The sequence below is a fragment of the Miniopterus natalensis genome, chromosome 3 (assembly GCF_054644295.1).
Source record: "Miniopterus natalensis isolate mMinNat1 chromosome 3, mMinNat1.hap1, whole genome shotgun sequence".
NCBI lineage: Eukaryota > Metazoa > Chordata > Mammalia > Chiroptera > Miniopteridae > Miniopterus > Miniopterus natalensis.
The window spans coordinates 9,627,189-9,643,812 of NC_142083.1; the positions used below are offsets into that span (position 1 = coordinate 9,627,189).

The 16,624-nt window shown below is 48.6% G+C and overlaps 1 protein-coding gene across 1 annotated transcript; it reads left to right on the plus strand.

The window, feature by feature from the left end:
• The first annotated feature begins 6,233 nt into the window (after positions 1-6,233).
• CAPSL (calcyphosine like) lies at positions 6,234-12,225 on the plus strand. The gene is made up of 4 exons (XM_016224759.2): positions 6,234-6,370; positions 7,389-7,566; positions 7,784-7,993; positions 11,980-12,225. The coding sequence occupies exons 1-4, from the start codon at positions 6,234-6,236 to the stop codon at positions 12,079-12,081; spliced, it is 627 nt and encodes a 208-aa protein (XP_016080245.1). The 3' UTR covers positions 12,082-12,225.
• The last annotated feature ends 4,399 nt before the right edge of the window (positions 12,226-16,624 follow it).

A 16,624-nucleotide genomic window follows, 5' to 3' on the forward strand; every position in this document is an offset into this window, starting at 1 on the left:
TGCCTTCAAACACGGTCTGTTGTACGACATTTCAAGTGCAAAAAGCTCCACTGAGTCTAAATCAAAATCTCATCTTACAAACCGCTTCCCAAGTAGAGAGACAAAGAGTGAAGGTGCCTCATGTCTGCCATTTCCATGGGGAATGGTCCCTGTGCTCAGGGTCAAGACTGAGCCAGCAGAGATGGGAACAGTTTGGACTTGGATGTGAACTTGATAGAAGGCAAATACGTTCCCCACCTCCGGGGAACAAGCATGAAACCCTACAAGTCTGATCAGTAGCTACCTGCCCTTTACATTGGCTTACTCCTTTCTTCTTTCTAAAGAGCAGAATGTTTTCTGAAATCACATGGAACTGTTATAGCAGCTCCAGGGCCCTTGCTACTGAAATGGCTAATGTAGTGGCACAGGTATTGAAATTGTAGAGACTCCGAAAAAGGTTAAGGTAAAAATAATTACAGGCCCTGGCTGTGGGGGAAATGGGCTGGATGGCTCCCAGAGGCAGGAGAGGCCTTGGAAGGAGTGGGCTGCTCTGCAGGTGGCTCTCCCAGGCTGGGCTGTGTCATCTCCTGGACAGGACAGTTTCCTCACAGTGCAGGCTGTCTCCCTGTCTGGTCTCAGCACCCCAAGCAGTGGGTGCAAAGGACTGCTCAGGGACCTCCCTGCCCAGCCAGAGGAGCCTGCTCGCCCTTGTTGGCGGGAGGGAGTGAGGGTGGGGGTGCAGGTCAGGAGGAGCAGGACTCCCCTGTCTGCCCTCTGCATCCACACGTCTGCAGTGCCTTCCTGATACTTGGATGTGCTCCCTCCCACTCCGCTCGTACCCAGGCCAGCTCTCTAAAGTTATCAGAGCTCCCCACACCTGCTTCAGCTCCTTCATGCAGCTGTCTTTTCCTGAAAGAGGAAAGCTGGGGTGTAGTGTCAGAGAAACCAAAGTGGGGAGGGTTCTTCAGAGGGCAGAGTGAGAGGTTGCCTTTGGATTTTACATGAAAGAGGGTGCGGGAGCCCTTGATGTTTTCTCTTTGTGGATGCCTTGGGGGGGGGGTGCCTTCTTTGGCTCTAAGATCATCCTCTGTGTTGCAGGTTGTGGGCTGTAGACTCAACCCAGCATTGGGGGTGGGGTGGGGGGGAAGAGAGAGCAAGAGAGGGAGAGAATTAGAATGCGTAATTCAGCTCACTGCCACTAGGAGGCAGCAAAGACAACTCCATAAAGTGCAACCTGGGGCTGGAGGTTTTTCCCTCCCTTCCAAAGGGTTTAAATCTGTCCCTGAATTCAGCAGGAGGACTCCCATGAACCCCGCTGAGCATCGTGAAGAGACAAACCTCCATGCACTGTCAGATTTCCATATCCCGTCCCACAAGGATTCTCGAAACCCAGGCAGACAGAGGGCTTTGGCAGCCGCAGGCAGCTGTGTGCCAGGGAAGTGGCATGAAGGAGCCGTAACCCAGGAGACCTGGCAGCTATTGCCACATAGTGTCCTTTGGCTTTGCTGCCAGTACCTACACTCAACCTGCGCCCCAAATCTCCAGACCTCTGCATTTCATTGCTCCATGAATATCAGTTCTGACCAACCTCTGGGGCTAGAGGTGGGGAGCAGCAAGCAAGAGCCCTGGATGCCACCCCGGGGTCCCCCCTCTCCCTCAGACAGCACACTGTTATTCATCTCAGGCCGCTTTATGTTCTCTGTCCACACTGCAGACCTCCTTCCAGGCAGCAGAACCTCTCATCTGACTGTCAGCAGCACTTGTCACCAGCGTGGCCTCTCATCTCCTCCTGGCCAGCCCACCTCCCTGCCTGACCTGCACAGGGCATCCAGAGGGCTCTCCTACAAAGCAGCCTGGCGCCCCTCACCTGAACCCCCTGGGTCCCCTGTTGCTCTCAGTATGGAACCCAAACTCCTGACCACGGTGTCCCAGGCTCTTTGTGATCTGCCCGGTTTCACCTGTCTCCAAATTTCCCCTTTCCACATTCCCTTCCCGTCTCAACAACTCTATCTCACCCAGTACACACACCCCTAATTTTCCAGTCACACTGAAATACTTGCATTTCCCCCATTATACTCTTTTCTCTTTCTCTTTGCCCTCAAGCACTCGGGAAATACACATCGCCCTTCCTTCTTCCATCCCCACGGCCTAGCCTGAGTGAGTAGCCACCACCTCTCATCAGGATTAAAGCTTAGACATCTCCTCCTCTGAGAAGCCTTCCGAAAGCCCCGCTCCACGGCAGTGGCCCCCTTTTCCCACCTGCTGCAGCTAAGTGGTGGGGCTGCACCCCCCCTGCCCACAGGCCCTTAGCACTGTCTCTCTTCTGCCCCTTTCCCTTGCCTCGCTCAGGGCCCAGCGCTCACTGAGCACTGTAGATGTTGCTGGGGACCCAAAGCACACCTGGCCCGGGGGCAATGCGCAGACGCGATGCCAACAGGAGGTGGCGCTGCGGCCACGTGCATCCGGTCGGGCACCGGCCAGGCTGGAGGGCCCTGCTGTGACCAGCGCGGACTCCTGGATGCTCAGACAGGGTCTTCTGGGGTCAGGGGCGCTCTGTGCAGTGCTGTGATCTCGGTGACACATGTTTGCAGACAGACTCTTGCCCTGGTGCCTTAGTGCAGACTTGAGAAACCCCAAAAGGCGCCCTTCTTCACCAAGACCCCACCTAAGCGACCCTGACTTCAGAAGCCCTGGTTCTTAGTAAACCCTGTGTTTCCTGTGCAGCTTCAGTTACGGGACTTAAGTACTCAAATTTCAGATTCTAAGCTATTCAAAGGCAAAGCGGGTGACATGGGTGAAATATATGGTGACAAAAGGAAACTAGACTTAGGATGGGGAGCACACAACAGAGCACACAGACGTCGGATTATAATGGTGTACACCTGAAATTTATATAATGTTATTAACTAATGTTACCCCAATGAATTTAATTTTAGTAAGGGCATTTCAAGTATCATGGTGTGCTGGCGGGGAGAATGTAGAATTGTTTCTGAACACAGCATATTCGACTCCAGGGGTAACTGCTTGTACAGTCACTGGGTAGGGCTGGCTGCAGGAGGCAGAATGATCGACTCTGCTCTCCTATGAGTGGGCACCGTCAGACTGTGCTTTGAAATTCTTTTGCATCATTTCACAAGGTGGTAGAGTTCAAAGACCCTTGCTCGGGAGTCAGAAGCCTGTGTTGGGTGTCAACCTGGACTTACGGCCAAGTTACTTTATCTACCGAAACCTTCATTCCCAAGAGGGTCAAAGGGAGAGTTAGTGCTGGGTGATCGTTCAGGGTCCTGCAGTCCTGACGGTGTGTGACTCACTTGGATCCACATGGACTGTGGGAGCCCTGCCAGTTGCCTGATTTCTCTGTAACCCAATTTTTTAACCTGTGAAATAGAAATAGCGGTCATAACTAACTCATAGGTTTTCTTTTTTAATTGACATGATGTAAAATTAGCCATTTAAAAATGCATAGTACATTCACAATGTTGTGCAATCACTTATTAAGTTCCAAAACATTTTCATTATTACCAGAGGAAACCCCACACCCATTGAGCAGTCACTCTCCATTGCATCCTCCCCTCATCCTTGGCAATAACCACTCTGTGTTCTGTCTGTAGGGAATGTCCCTATTTTGAATAGTTCATATAAATGAAACCATATAATATGTAACATCTTGTGTCTGGCTTCTTTCACTTAGCACAATGTTTTTGAGGTCCATCCGTGTTGTAGCATGTATCAGTAGTGCATTCTTTTTCGTGGTTGAATAGTATTCCATTGTATGGATATACCACATTTTGTTCACCCATTCTTCCATGGATAGACATTTGGCCTATTTCTCCTCTTTGGCTATTATGAATGTGTTGCCGTGAACAATGGCGTACGTGTATTTCTTTGAGTCCCTGTTTTCAATTCAACTAGGGTTTTGTGAAGACTGTATACATGCTTACCATGTAGTGGGAGTGCAATAAATGTTAGCAATTAAGGTTGTAATATTATCCTGAGGGTGTGCAAAGAGGCCCACAGAGGTTCTTTCTCTCGCTGTCTCTCTCAGATCTGAGAGCCGGATCTTTCTCTCCCATTTGGGATTTCAATCTATGTCTTTCTCCATCTCCACCTGCCTCCATGCCTGGTGTGGAAAACCAGAGCAGTAGAGTAAGGTGGAAAAGGCAGGCGAGAAGTAGTGGAAACGAGCACATGGAGGGGACTGGGTGGGGACAACCATTGGACAAGTAGCACTGAGCAAAGGGGAAGGGCAGTGAAGACAAGGGCACAAGAAGGAGAAGACCCTGAGGTGCAGTTAGAGAACTAGGAGGGCGTGGTCAGAATGAGGCCGGGCTGGTGCCACTAGCAGAATGGTTGGGGGCAGGAAGTATCACAGGCAAGGACAAGTGAAGGCGCAGGGGGTGGCTGGGTGGGTGAAGTGGTGGTCTTGTTGGTCTTGTAAAAGAACGCGGGATCTGCTTGCAGCTGAGGGATTCTGCGGGGTTGGCGTTAGGGCTGGAAGCTGGGGACAAGCTCTGGGAGCTGTCAGCTTGGGATCAGGTTCTAAGAAAGTTAATGCTGCCAGGAAGGCGGGCCACAGGTGTGCTTATTGGGTGTTTGTTTGGAACCTGCTCTTTGGACAGGAGGTGGGGGAGGGCTCTCAGCCGTGTGTGTGACCACCCGGAGCCCCAGGAACCTCTGCCCTCGGTGCTGGAGGAAGGAAGGAAGGCTCCGTTGGCTTTAGGCAGAGCAAAACAGCTGGAACAGAACAGGCAGAGGCCTTCTCTTGGCCTGGCACCCTTGAGAACTGAGAATAATTACTTCTGTCTTCACCTATAGGATGGGAATCAGAAAAAGGGGTCAAGAGGGAGGGAGCCTGGCACTTGGTTTTGGGGAAGGGCTTTAGGAAATGCAGTCAAGCATATGCATCCCTGAATTACCTATTCTTGCCTGTTTTCTGCCTGAGATTCCCTCTCTAAGGTTAAATAATGAGACCTTATGGGTTGTATTGGAGGGAAAGAGCCATAGAGGACACAAGTCCCATCCTTATGTGGCTCTCAGGGGAGGTGCTAGCACTTGGCCAGCAGAGGAGCCCTCGAGTCCAAGGCGGATCCATTCTAACACCGCTTTTCTGTACCTGGAATGCTGTTCTCTGTATACTAATCAATCTCTCTTGCTCTTTTCATTCACAACTCACACTAAAAAGAAATATCTCGAATGCTCCATTTACTGAGGCAGTGGGCTCATATAAAGATGGGTGATTTTTGGAGCAGGAATGGAACTTCAAAATCACCAAATGAATCCTTCTGTTTAACAGAGGGGGAGGAATCAGAGGGCCTGAGATTCATGCCTGGGAGCCTTTGATGAGTCAGGACTAGAACCTGGGTCTCCAGGCTCCAGCCCGTGTTTGCACTGTTGTGCAGGTTCTGGCAACCCCGGCCAACCTGCAGGAGTCTGTACATTGCTCACGGACCCCCAAAGAGCTGGAGCTTCACCACATCCACCTTCCGTCCTACTTCTGAATATTTAAAACACACAAGCCAAACTGTAGAAGAAAATATACATCTACAGGGTGTCCAAAAAAAAGTAGACACACTTTTTATGATAGCTCAATTGATGTTTCTTTCTTTTCAGATTTAACCCATTTAGAATGGATAATTATTCAAAGTGTATCTACATTTTTTTGGGACACCCTGTATTTGTCAGGAGAGAGAGACAGTGTCTATTCACCTTTTTTCTTTCCTGACAACCTAGTTAGGTGTTAAGTGGACATTATTAACCTGTTAATCAAGGAAAACACACTAGTTACTCGTAGAAATCATTAAGCCCCAGTGTTGAGAATCTCAGTGAAGACAGAAGCAACAATAATTAATGGTTGGGCCAAATATGGAGTCAAAGGAAAAATGAAGAATTCTAAACAAAAGAATAAAGCATAGAAGGTTGGCTCAAAAAGGGATGAGAAAAATGGGGCTGCTTTGTTATGGTGGTAGGAGGGCTTCAAAAAGGTGAAAACATACTGAGGAGTGGCTGTCTTTTTGAAGCTATTGTCCCAGCTGGAGACATGCGAGGTCCTCAGGACTAGAGAAGTAAGTCATAAATACGACAGGCAGTCGGTAGACCTGAAAATGGGAAATCCTGGGAGGTCTGAGGCTGTCCTCAGGAAGTGAATGAGAGAGCGTGCTGGAAGTTTCCTTCTCATCGAGGCTGTGGTCACCCTGACCACCAGAGGCAGGTGACAAGGCCTGAGCTCCGCTGATGTGCTGTGGCTTCCCTCTCAGATGGCGGGGACAGCGCGCCATGACCGAGAGATGGCAATCCAGGCCAGGAAGAAGCTCAGCACGGCCACCGACCCCATCGAAAGGCTCCGGCTGCAGTGCTTGGCCAGGGGCTCCGCAGGCATCAAAGGACTTGGCAGGTAGGACCCGGGCCTGGGAGTGGCGGGGACATGGGCGAGAAAAGCAGGACACAGCCAGGTGAAGCGAACTCTAGTGTGGCCTTGAGCAAGTCTCTTCTTCCTGGGCTCTCAGCTCTGTGCCAACGCAGAGTTGGAAGAACTGAGCTCTGAGGGCCGTTGTGAGCGTACTTGGTGCTTAGTCCCCGGTTCAGCCAGGCCGCGTCTGCTGCAGGGCAGGGCGGCTGCTGGGAAAACCTGGGGCGAAGGGAGGCGCCTCCAGCCTCACAGACGCTCCTCACTCCCACGCTGGGTGAGCCACACCCGCACCCACCCGCACCCACCCGCCCTTGGTGAGGTTGCTGCGGACCGTGGCAGTGCAGTTAGATTCACTTGTCGCATCCGGGATCCCCCGACCTCCTAGGTAACTTTTAAAATATTGTCTGCAGCCCGGCTGGGCGTGGCTCAGAGGTTAAGCCTCGACCTGGGATCCAGGCGGTCAGGGTTCGATTCCCGGTCAGGGCACATGCCCGGGTTGAGGGCTTGATCAATGACTCTCTCATCATTGATGTTTCTATCTCTCTCTCTCCCTCTCCTTTCCTCTCTCTGAAATCAATAAAGATATATTAAAATAAAATATTGTCTGCATTAACGATCCCTCTTTGTCCTGCACATTTTTGGGGAGTTTAGCAAATGCTTAGCACCTGCACTCACCGCTCTATGCCATGCAGGGTGGTTTCAGGGCCGCAGAAACGCCAGTGCTTCCCCTGTTCCCCCGCCTCCCTCATCTCCCTACCATGCTTATCACTTTGGCAGAGTGTCACTGAATTGGGATCACACAGTGCTTAAGGGGTTTTTTTTTTCATCTTTTTTTCTGCCGGGAAGGGGGCTCTCCGATTTCGGGAAGGGGATTCCGAGGAGAACCGGAGGCTTTTACATCTTACCTTGAACACCCCCGGGAGGGGCCTTCCTTTGCAGCCTCCCTGCTTAACCTTGTCCTTCGTGGGCTTTGAAAACCATTTTTGGTGTGTGTTTCCTTCAGAGCGTTTCGAATCATGGATGACAATAACAACCGAACCCTGGATTTCAAGGAGTTCGAGAAAGGCTTGCACGACTACGCCGTGGTCATGGACAGGGACGAGGCCCAGCAGCTCTTCCGCAGGTTCGACAGGGATGGGAGCGGGACCATCGACTACAGCGAGTTCCTCCTCACGCTCAGGGTAAGTGGCAGGCGGGACATTCACGGGCGGTGGCTGTCCCGAGGTTTGGGGGACAGAGGACAGGCCCAGGGCCTGGGGAGCGAGCTCAGTGCGCATCGTTTGATGGCACCGAACAACTGCAGGTCCTTGAGGGGAGGAAGACACTTCGTCACCTCGCCTAAGAGGCGGCTCATTTGCTCCTGCACCTCTGTGTGTGTGTGTGTTTTCTGCTTTCTAGCCTCCGATGTCCCGGGCGAGGAAGGAGGTGATCATGCAGGCCTTCCGAAAGCTGGACAAGACCGGCGACGGCGTCATCACCATCGAGGACCTGCGGGGGGTGTACAACGTCAAACACCACCCCAAGTACCAGAACGGAGAGTGGTCGGAGGAGCAAGTGTTCAGGAAGTTTCTGGATAACTTCGATTCGCCCTATGACAAAGATGGACTGGTGAGTAGGAGGGCTCCGTCCCAGGGAAATTTCTTCTGCCCGATTTGTAGTCGTAAATAGATAGGAAATAGGTCCAAAGCCTTAAAAGTATGTATTTTACAGTTATAAATAGGAGTAAAATATTTCCTTAGGGACTATCTAGAAAGTTGAGAACTAAAGCAGTAAAAAAAGTGTGTGTGTGTGTGTGTGTGCACATGTGTGTGTGCACGTGTACACATATATCAGCAGGGGATCTGCACACACTAAATCCCCACCACCTGGAGAGGTTGGTATTTTGATTAAACATCCCATTTCATGGTTGCCATATTTACCATACACAGCTGGCCACTTTCCGACAAATTGGACTATAATAAAACATATTTGACTTCAAAATGAGACCATAATTCCATTTTTGGAACATGATCCATAGGGCATTTCAGGGCATTGCTGCCTTTTTTACAAGTTCTCATTTGTCATCACACTGTGCTCTGCGGAAATGCCATTTAAGGGACGTTCTCAGTGAAAGGAATGCCAGATAACAGATTTACCCTGATTTAATCTTTAGTAGGCTTTGAGATTAACTTGCATTTCCAAAGCATAGTACACTTAAAGCTCCATGAAATGAGACAGTCAGAGAAAGACAAGTGCCCCATGATCTCACTCATATGTGGAATCTAATGAGCAAAACAAACTGACAAAGTAGAAAGCGACTCATAGATGCAGAGAACAGACTGAGAGCTGTCAGAGAGGAGGGGGCTTGGGAGCTGGGTGACAAAGGTGAAGGGATTAAGCAAAACCAAAAACACCCTCAGAGACCCAGACAACAGCAGGGTGATTGCCAGAGGGAAAGGGGTGGGGCAGGTAAAGGAGGGAATAAGTGGTGGTGGAAGGAGGCTTGACTTGGGGTGGTGAACACACAATACAATGTACAGATGATGTGTCATAGAGTTGTACCCCTGAAACCTACATAATTGTATTAACCAATGTCACCTTAATAAATTAAAAATAGAAGAAGAAAAGAAGAGACAAAAGCAACTACCCCCTCTCCGGTAACTGTTATCTCCAAGGTACAAAGGCTTAGCTGGCAGGGTCTGGAATTATATCTTTATAATTACAGTTAGACGGAGACCAAAATGTCATGTGTCTTATCCACAGCCGTGAACGGGACTTTTGGGCCCAGGACCAGTTCTGCTCTTAGGTGTCCTGAAGGCTGTGGTGATGGGGGAAGGGTGTTCTTTTCTGGGTTGATAGTCAGCAGAGGCAGAATCCTGGGGAGACCACCCCACCCCTGTGCCACACAAGAAGGATTAGTGAGGGGAGGCGGGAAGAAGAGATGGTGGTGAGAGGAAGAGGAAACACGCCTCCCCCTTCCTGGGGAATATCCCCCAACTTTTTCCATGAAACTTCATGGTGTGCCCTGTGAGCAGGAGAGCAAGGAGAACTTTCCTTTATTTCTAACTCCCAGGGACAGAGACATGTTCTCCACTTTAGACTGAAGGGATTGCAGAGGTAGATTGAAAAAAAAGGGGGTGGGTGGAGCTGTGGTGCATTTACATAGCATGGAATACTATGCAGCTGCGAAAAAGAAGGATTTCTTACCCTTTGGGACAACATGGGTGGACCTGGAGAGTATTATGCTGAGGGAAATAAGTCAGTCAGAGGAAGACAAACATCACATGATCTCACTCATATGTGAGAATCTAAAGAACCAAATAAACTGATGAACAAAATAGATCCAGAGACACAGAAGCATGGATCAGACTGAGGGATCTCAGAGGGAAGGGGGGTGGGGGAGTGGGCGGGGAGAGATGCATTAAAGAACTTCTGCGCCTATATGCATAAGCCATGGACACAGACGGTAGTGTGGAGAAGCCCTGGGAGGGGGACAGACGGGGGGTGGAGGAGATCAATGGGGGGAAAAGGGGACATCTGTAATACCTGTAACAATAAAGATAAATTTTTAAAAAGTTAAAAAAATTTTTTAAAAAGGGGAGGTTGTCCCAGATTCCGCAGAGCATCCAAATGCTTAGGGACAGAAATAACGGAACTCTGTGTTTTCTTCTAATATCTCTGGTCTTTGATCTGTGAGATGGCAGTGGAAACATAGTCAACTGCCATTTCCCCAAATTAGCCCAACGCTGCATGGATCTCAGGCTGTGTCTGCCTCCGTTCTGCAGGTGGTTCCTCCTCGCTGCCGGGGGAACCTCAGCTGCCCTCTGCTTTAACCCAGGTCTCTGTAGCCAGTTGTTGTGATTCAGCTGATTTGAAGTTCCCACCCCTGTCCCTCTTGACATTTATCTTAACAGGCCATGTGAAGCTCGGAAGGATCGTTGGGGATCTAGCAGTGACAGCATTTACTATCACAGACGGAGTATCACAGGCTCTGTATTGACATTCAGCTCTAACTGGGCATGATCGTCATTTGGGGTTTGTATTAACAATGCAGATTGCTGGCTGCACCACAAAACTACAGAATCTGAGTTTTTGGGTGGTGGAGCGCAAGGATGTACAGTTCTAATAAGTGCCCCAGACGACTCTTATTCACATTCATAGTTGAGATTCTTGTCTCTAAAAGATTCTGAAGTGCCTGTGTTTAATTACTAAATATAATATACACATTAACCTCAATTAGCATAATCATGGATCTGGGCACCATTTATTGAGCACTTACTATCTACTGGTCATCATGTTAAGGGCTTTACAGGGATGTCTCACTTAATAGACATAATGAAAGTGTTTCTGAAAAGTAACGTGGGATTTAAACTTTTGTACGTTGAATCCTACTTTAAATGCGTAGGGATCTATTGCTGCCGAGGAACTCCATGGTAAATTCTTTTATAAAGGGAATAATTAGCCCCTAATTTATCTTTTTCGAATTGAGTTGATTTAATACATTAAGACTTCTTGCGGTAAAGTTATAGTTACGCTCGAAGCCAGTGCTCTCATTTATCCTTAAAAATATAGTTGGTATCCAAATAAGACAGAATTTAGAATGAGACAAGAAAGTTAGCATACTCCTTAGCCAAGACGGATGTTCGAGTTTGTGAACTTTTAGTAATTTAGGCTTAGCTCTCATGGAGCGTGAGGTCACCGGGGCTTGCAGCAGTCACGGGGTGATGTCATAGGCCCTGTGGGGCTTGCAGCAGTCACAGGGTGATGTCATAGGCCCTGTGGGGCTTGCAGCAGTCACAGGGTGATGTCATAGGCCCTGCACTCACCCCCGCACTCGGCTCTCAGGGCAGCCAGGGCACCAGGAGCCTTTTGTACGGAGATAGAAAGCAACCGAATAATGTGTGAAGCAGACCGTCCTCACTCGGGTTCTATCCCCAAACCCCACCCTGACTGGGGGACACTTCCATTTCTTATTTTTGAAATATCTAAGTTTTGAAATTTTCATGTGTAAATGTTAGAAGTATAAATATTTTTTTAAAAATCTCTTAGGACTGTATTAGCCTTTGAGGGACTATAAGTCTATCTCACATTGAAATTTCTCGTAATTAAAAACGCTTTCAGTATGCTATAGAGCGTATGTGGACAACCAGACTTGCCCTGTGATCTCCCCAGTCAGGCTGCCATGGTTAACGAGACACGCGTTTCTCTACCCACCCTTCAGAGCCCCAGGCTGTGAGAGGAAAGCGCCACTCACCCTGAACAAGGACTGAGATGCTGCTCCTGGCGTGTCGCAGGGAGAGTGCTCACTGCCGCTACGAAACCCTGGCTCTCTCTGAGTTTCAGGCCCACGCATCTGAACAGATGGGCCTCTGCCGGCCCAGAGAGCGAACCTGTGTCTCACTTTCCATTTAGCTTGCTGGTCTGGAAACTTCTTCCCCCTGCCACCTCTCACCGCCACCCTAACTTCACTTTTTTGTTCTAGATCTGTTCCTCAGCTACGGCCACGAAAACGCCGTTGACTGAAATGTCCTTTCACTCGCAGGTACTGGAGATAGGCCCTCACCGGGCTGGGGAGAAGCCGAGTTTCGTTTTTGTTTCTAACTCTTCCCCTGCAGGTGACCCCCGAGGAGTTTATGAACTACTATGCGGGGGTGAGCGCGTCCATCGACACCGACGTGTATTTCATCGTCATGATGAGGACCGCCTGGAAACTCTAAATGTATGAACTGGGGACCAGGGCCCTGAATACACTCTCCTGGCTCCAAATGATTAAACATCAGCTCAAAACCAGGATCATATTTGGGTGCAGGTTCAGCCCAGTGTTGCTCCCATGTCAACAGCATCTATCTCAAAAATCCTATATGAGATAGGCTTATATTCTCTATTCCTAGGGCAGAAATAAAGACATGAAGTAGTTAATTATAATTTAACTTCTCTGGACCTGTTTCCTTAGCTCTAAAGTAGAAATTAATTGAAATAAAACCCGGAAAGCTCCTAGGGCCAGATTGATATGCACAGGTGTCTAATCAACATTAGATATCTTCCTTAGCCAGTAAAAAAAGTTGGAATATTTAAATTATAACCCCACCCATGCACCTACAGTCTTTCTTTACCTCCTTTCAGAAGGTTCATTTCTAGGTGGGAGGATTCATCTGTTTTTACGACTGTAAATGTTTAAGTGCTTTAGTCCCAATTTGAGGACCAGAAGGAGACCACACGTTGGTCTAAATTCCTATAATGAAATCTTGAGTTTCTCTGCCCACGGTTTAGGAAACCTCAGGTGAGCAGATTTAAAATAACACTTTGAGGTCATTGTAAAAGGCGGTGTGAGACCGGAGGCTGTTTCCTTTAGCAACTGGGCCAGGACTATTCACAGTGCTTCTGTGGTTTGAGGCTGTGCTGTGCTCTCCAATGTTATGTGGGACGCCCTGCCCTACAAGCATGCAGACCGTGTCAACGAGCCTTCACCCGGTGGAATGTTCCTCTCTCTTCTTCTGTTGATCAACAATGTTCCCAACAGCAGAGGGGGGTTGGTGTGACAGACTAGGATTGCAGGCCTGCTCCAAAGCAAGCTGTCCATCTTGACACTTCATGGTCTCCTCCCAGCTCTAAGCCTCGGCTTTATGTTGTTAATGTGTGAGGAGCTCCCTAGGAAAGACTTCTTAGCAAAGGCAGGCCCAGCTCCTGGAAAACAGATGTGAAACTACAGCCCTCGCTCTGTGTTCTGTGTCTGGGCCAGAGGTAAACTCACGGTGACTAGCCAGCCCTCTGGCTATGGTGTTGGATATAATGACCAGTCCACCTTATTCCTTGGGGACAGTTTCCTTCTTATTACCTCTGGCCCTGGCTGTACTCATCCCTTGGTTTGGGGACATAGGTTGGGACAATGATATTATTTAAGATCTTGCATCTTTAAGTGACTCTGGATTGAGGGCCTGAACATAATTGCCATGTTTTGTATCAATTCACTTGTTTACTTTTTATTTCTCAGACTTAGAAGTTGAGATCAGGATATACACTGACCTAAAAATGGTGAAACTAGATGTTTTCAGAGGTGAATTATAGCAGTCATTAAAGGGGACACCTTCAATGACTTTTTATTGAGAATCTAAACTCTCACCCTCATCACAGGCTGGAAAAGGGACCTCCCCAAAGAAGGTAGCTATTTTGGAAATTAATTACTCAAGTCTGGTTTTCCATTGGGTTTATTACCTAGGCTTCTATAGAGGTTGGCAGGCAGAAGATGCCAAGTGTTACGAGGGAATATACAGAAACAATGTAGAAATGCAGAAGAAACGAAGAAGAAACATGTAGAAGAGATTTCCATGTTCTCTGCAGCCTGCACCTTGCAGATTGTGGCTAGAGGTCCCCAGTTTCCTGGACACAGTAGATCTCCAGCCTACTGCTCTAGATAGATTCCTTTCTTTGATTACAGGTATGACTCATGCCTCGGCTTAACTGGGGCTGTAGGTTAGCATGTGATTCTGAACCAGGACTGGGTTGCAGCTATCAGCTTCGTCTTCCCCAGCTGTACTGTGCTTCCTGTCGAATGGGGGCACAGGGCACAGCTATCAGATTTTAGATATTCACAGTGTATTTGGTCACATTCGGTCACCTCCCTCCTAGCAGATTTGGTCTGAGCCCAGAAGCAAGGCTTCCACCAAGGCCCTCTCGCCCTCCGTAGGGTAGGCAGGATCTAACAGCCCTGTGGTCAGGGATCACGCCCCTCCTATTCCGAGTCTCATCTGCGATTTCTGGCCAAGTGGGGGAGAGACAGAGAAAGGTGATTAGAAGTCATTTGTCCATAGTCCTCTGGATATATTTTCTTTTTATTTAACTTACACAATTTAAACATTATTCCATTTTCAATTTAAAAAGTAAACTCTTAGGCCTGGACCCAAGATAGGAATTAAACAAAGAAAAAACAACAACAACAACAAAGAGCATGAAAATAGCAGGTTTTTATGAAACAGGAACAATGTATGTAAAAATCCTGGGGGTCAGGTTTGGTCAGGACAAGGCACCGATAGCAGTATTGAATCTGGGCTCCAAATATCCCCAAGAACAGAGGGGAGCCGGCCTCAGCCTTTGGTTCACATCCTGCCCCTGTTCCACTCACAGTGCACGTGAGAAACCTAAATGCCGCTGAGGCGCATCGTAGACAAAGGCGGGATTCCTCCAGCGGGTCCCTGGGGCTGGTTTTCACAGACATTCAAACCTGGGTAGATTCCTTCCCAGACCCAGGTGGCACTTTGGAGGATGGTGTGGGGCTCTTTGTGACCTGATGGCAGGCGTGGGGTCATGTTTCACACCTAATAGCAGCTGTGAAGGCTGGGCTGGGCCCCTCCAAGTAAACTGCAGAATGAACTAGAATGAATGCAAACAAAACCGCTGGCTTCAAACCAAACGAACAGCCCATGGTTCGCTAAGTGATCGGAGAGGTGGAAAAGTGTGGGCGCTGAAACTCCCCTCTCTGAGTCTCATTCGGATTCTGGAGCCTGGAGAGCTGAGCTCTTGGCGTGGCAGAGTGCTGGGGAACGTGCAATACACTCGTGGAAGGTACACAATCTATCTAGACAAGGCAAGAAAAGCCCCTCTTTGTTCCTGGAGGCAGGTAATTGGCCCTTCACGTCTCTTGGTCAATGGAGATGCTTCACTGAACCACAGGGGTAGGAGCGGGTGGGTAATGATTCAGCCCTCACCGGGCTACCTGCTGATGTTTAATCAAGAGGAGAGATGAAATTAGCCAGTGTGCTCTTGGATGGTGTGTGGGTGCCTTCTCTACTCCTTCATGAAATTCTACTGACACCCCCTGAGTAGTATACCTTTCTGGATTTATGCATCTCTTTGGGGCATAGAATGAAAAACCTCACAAGTTCCAGCTTCCAAGATTAGTCAACAAACTTGCTTTCCTGGAAACTCTAGGCTGTTCTTCTAAATTAAGACCTTGTTGAAAGAAGCAGCAGCTTTTCAGATTTTAGAAATGGTTATGACTCAAGGAAAAACTAAGATACCACGGATCTGATAGATGGTCCTATAACGTTATTTATATGTAACCGATCCTTTTGAAAGTCAACATCTCCAGGCCTGGTTTGACTTCTCCAAGTCGTTTACATGAAAACTGCATGGCGCTGACGGAGATGGCTAGTTCTTTTATTGTGATAAAAAACACCTCGTTAAGTGAATCTCCTAAAATTAAGTGTTCTAAAACAGATGCGGGTGGAATCTGTTGAGAGGAACCTAAACAAATGATTGATGGGGCCCTGAGAACGCGGCTGTGTGAGAAGCACTGGCGCTGCCCTCCCAGGGGTGCGGTGAGAGGCTGTGGTGAAACAGCCCTTCCTCTCTGAGAATAGCATGGCTGCTTGTTTCATTCTCACACCTGCTTTGCCAAAGCCAGCGCTGTCCCTCAGCAGAGCAGGGTGGAGGGTGCTCTTTGGGAGTGAAGCCCCTGACAACACGGGAAGCCAGCCAGGGGCCGAGGTTTTACACGGGACCTTGCAGCCACCAGAAGGGTGTATTGCATCAGGGAAAGAAAATCTCAACATGGAATGGCCTGTTTCTTTTGTTCTAGATTCTTCTCCCTACTCATCGTAAATGGAATGTATTTCTTTATGATTTCTCTGGAGTATTATGCAAATCTTAACAGCAGTTTTGGTTTCGCCCAAGTTCTTGTGAGCACCAGCTCTTGCTTCCAACACTGGACCAGTGGCAAGCAGCTCAAACGTGCCAAGGGCCATTTACCTGTTCATGTAACTGTCATTCATCTCCAGTTTCCTTCCACTTTGACCTCGTAGTAAATTCATGAGGGACCCAGAGCTTCAGCTGGAAGCTGTAATGATCACAGCTGGTGATCCTGTCATTACAAGACTCGAGTAAGTTTTTCTTTACTGACCTTAACACTTGGCCCTCGGAGACTGGTGTTGATTCTGGGAACTTCTTATCTTGAACTTGAAAGGTCTGAGTTGCTGGTCTCCTAGAAACGCTCAGGCCACCTGCAGAACTGATGGTAATCTGTGCTCTGAGAGAGGCTTCCAACAGAATGGGGACCTGCAATCGAGAGACGATGACAGGTGGCTGAGTGGCTGCTTCTTCCAGGGTTACAGTGAGCCTCAGCCGGTCTCCACCTTGATGGGATAAAGTGCTACAGAAACGCAGGCCATTATCAAATGTCAGGCATTACCTAAGCAAACCCAGATCATTCCTTTAGTTTCCAAGGAAACTGGGAAATAAAACATCGTTCTACGAGCTTCATACTTT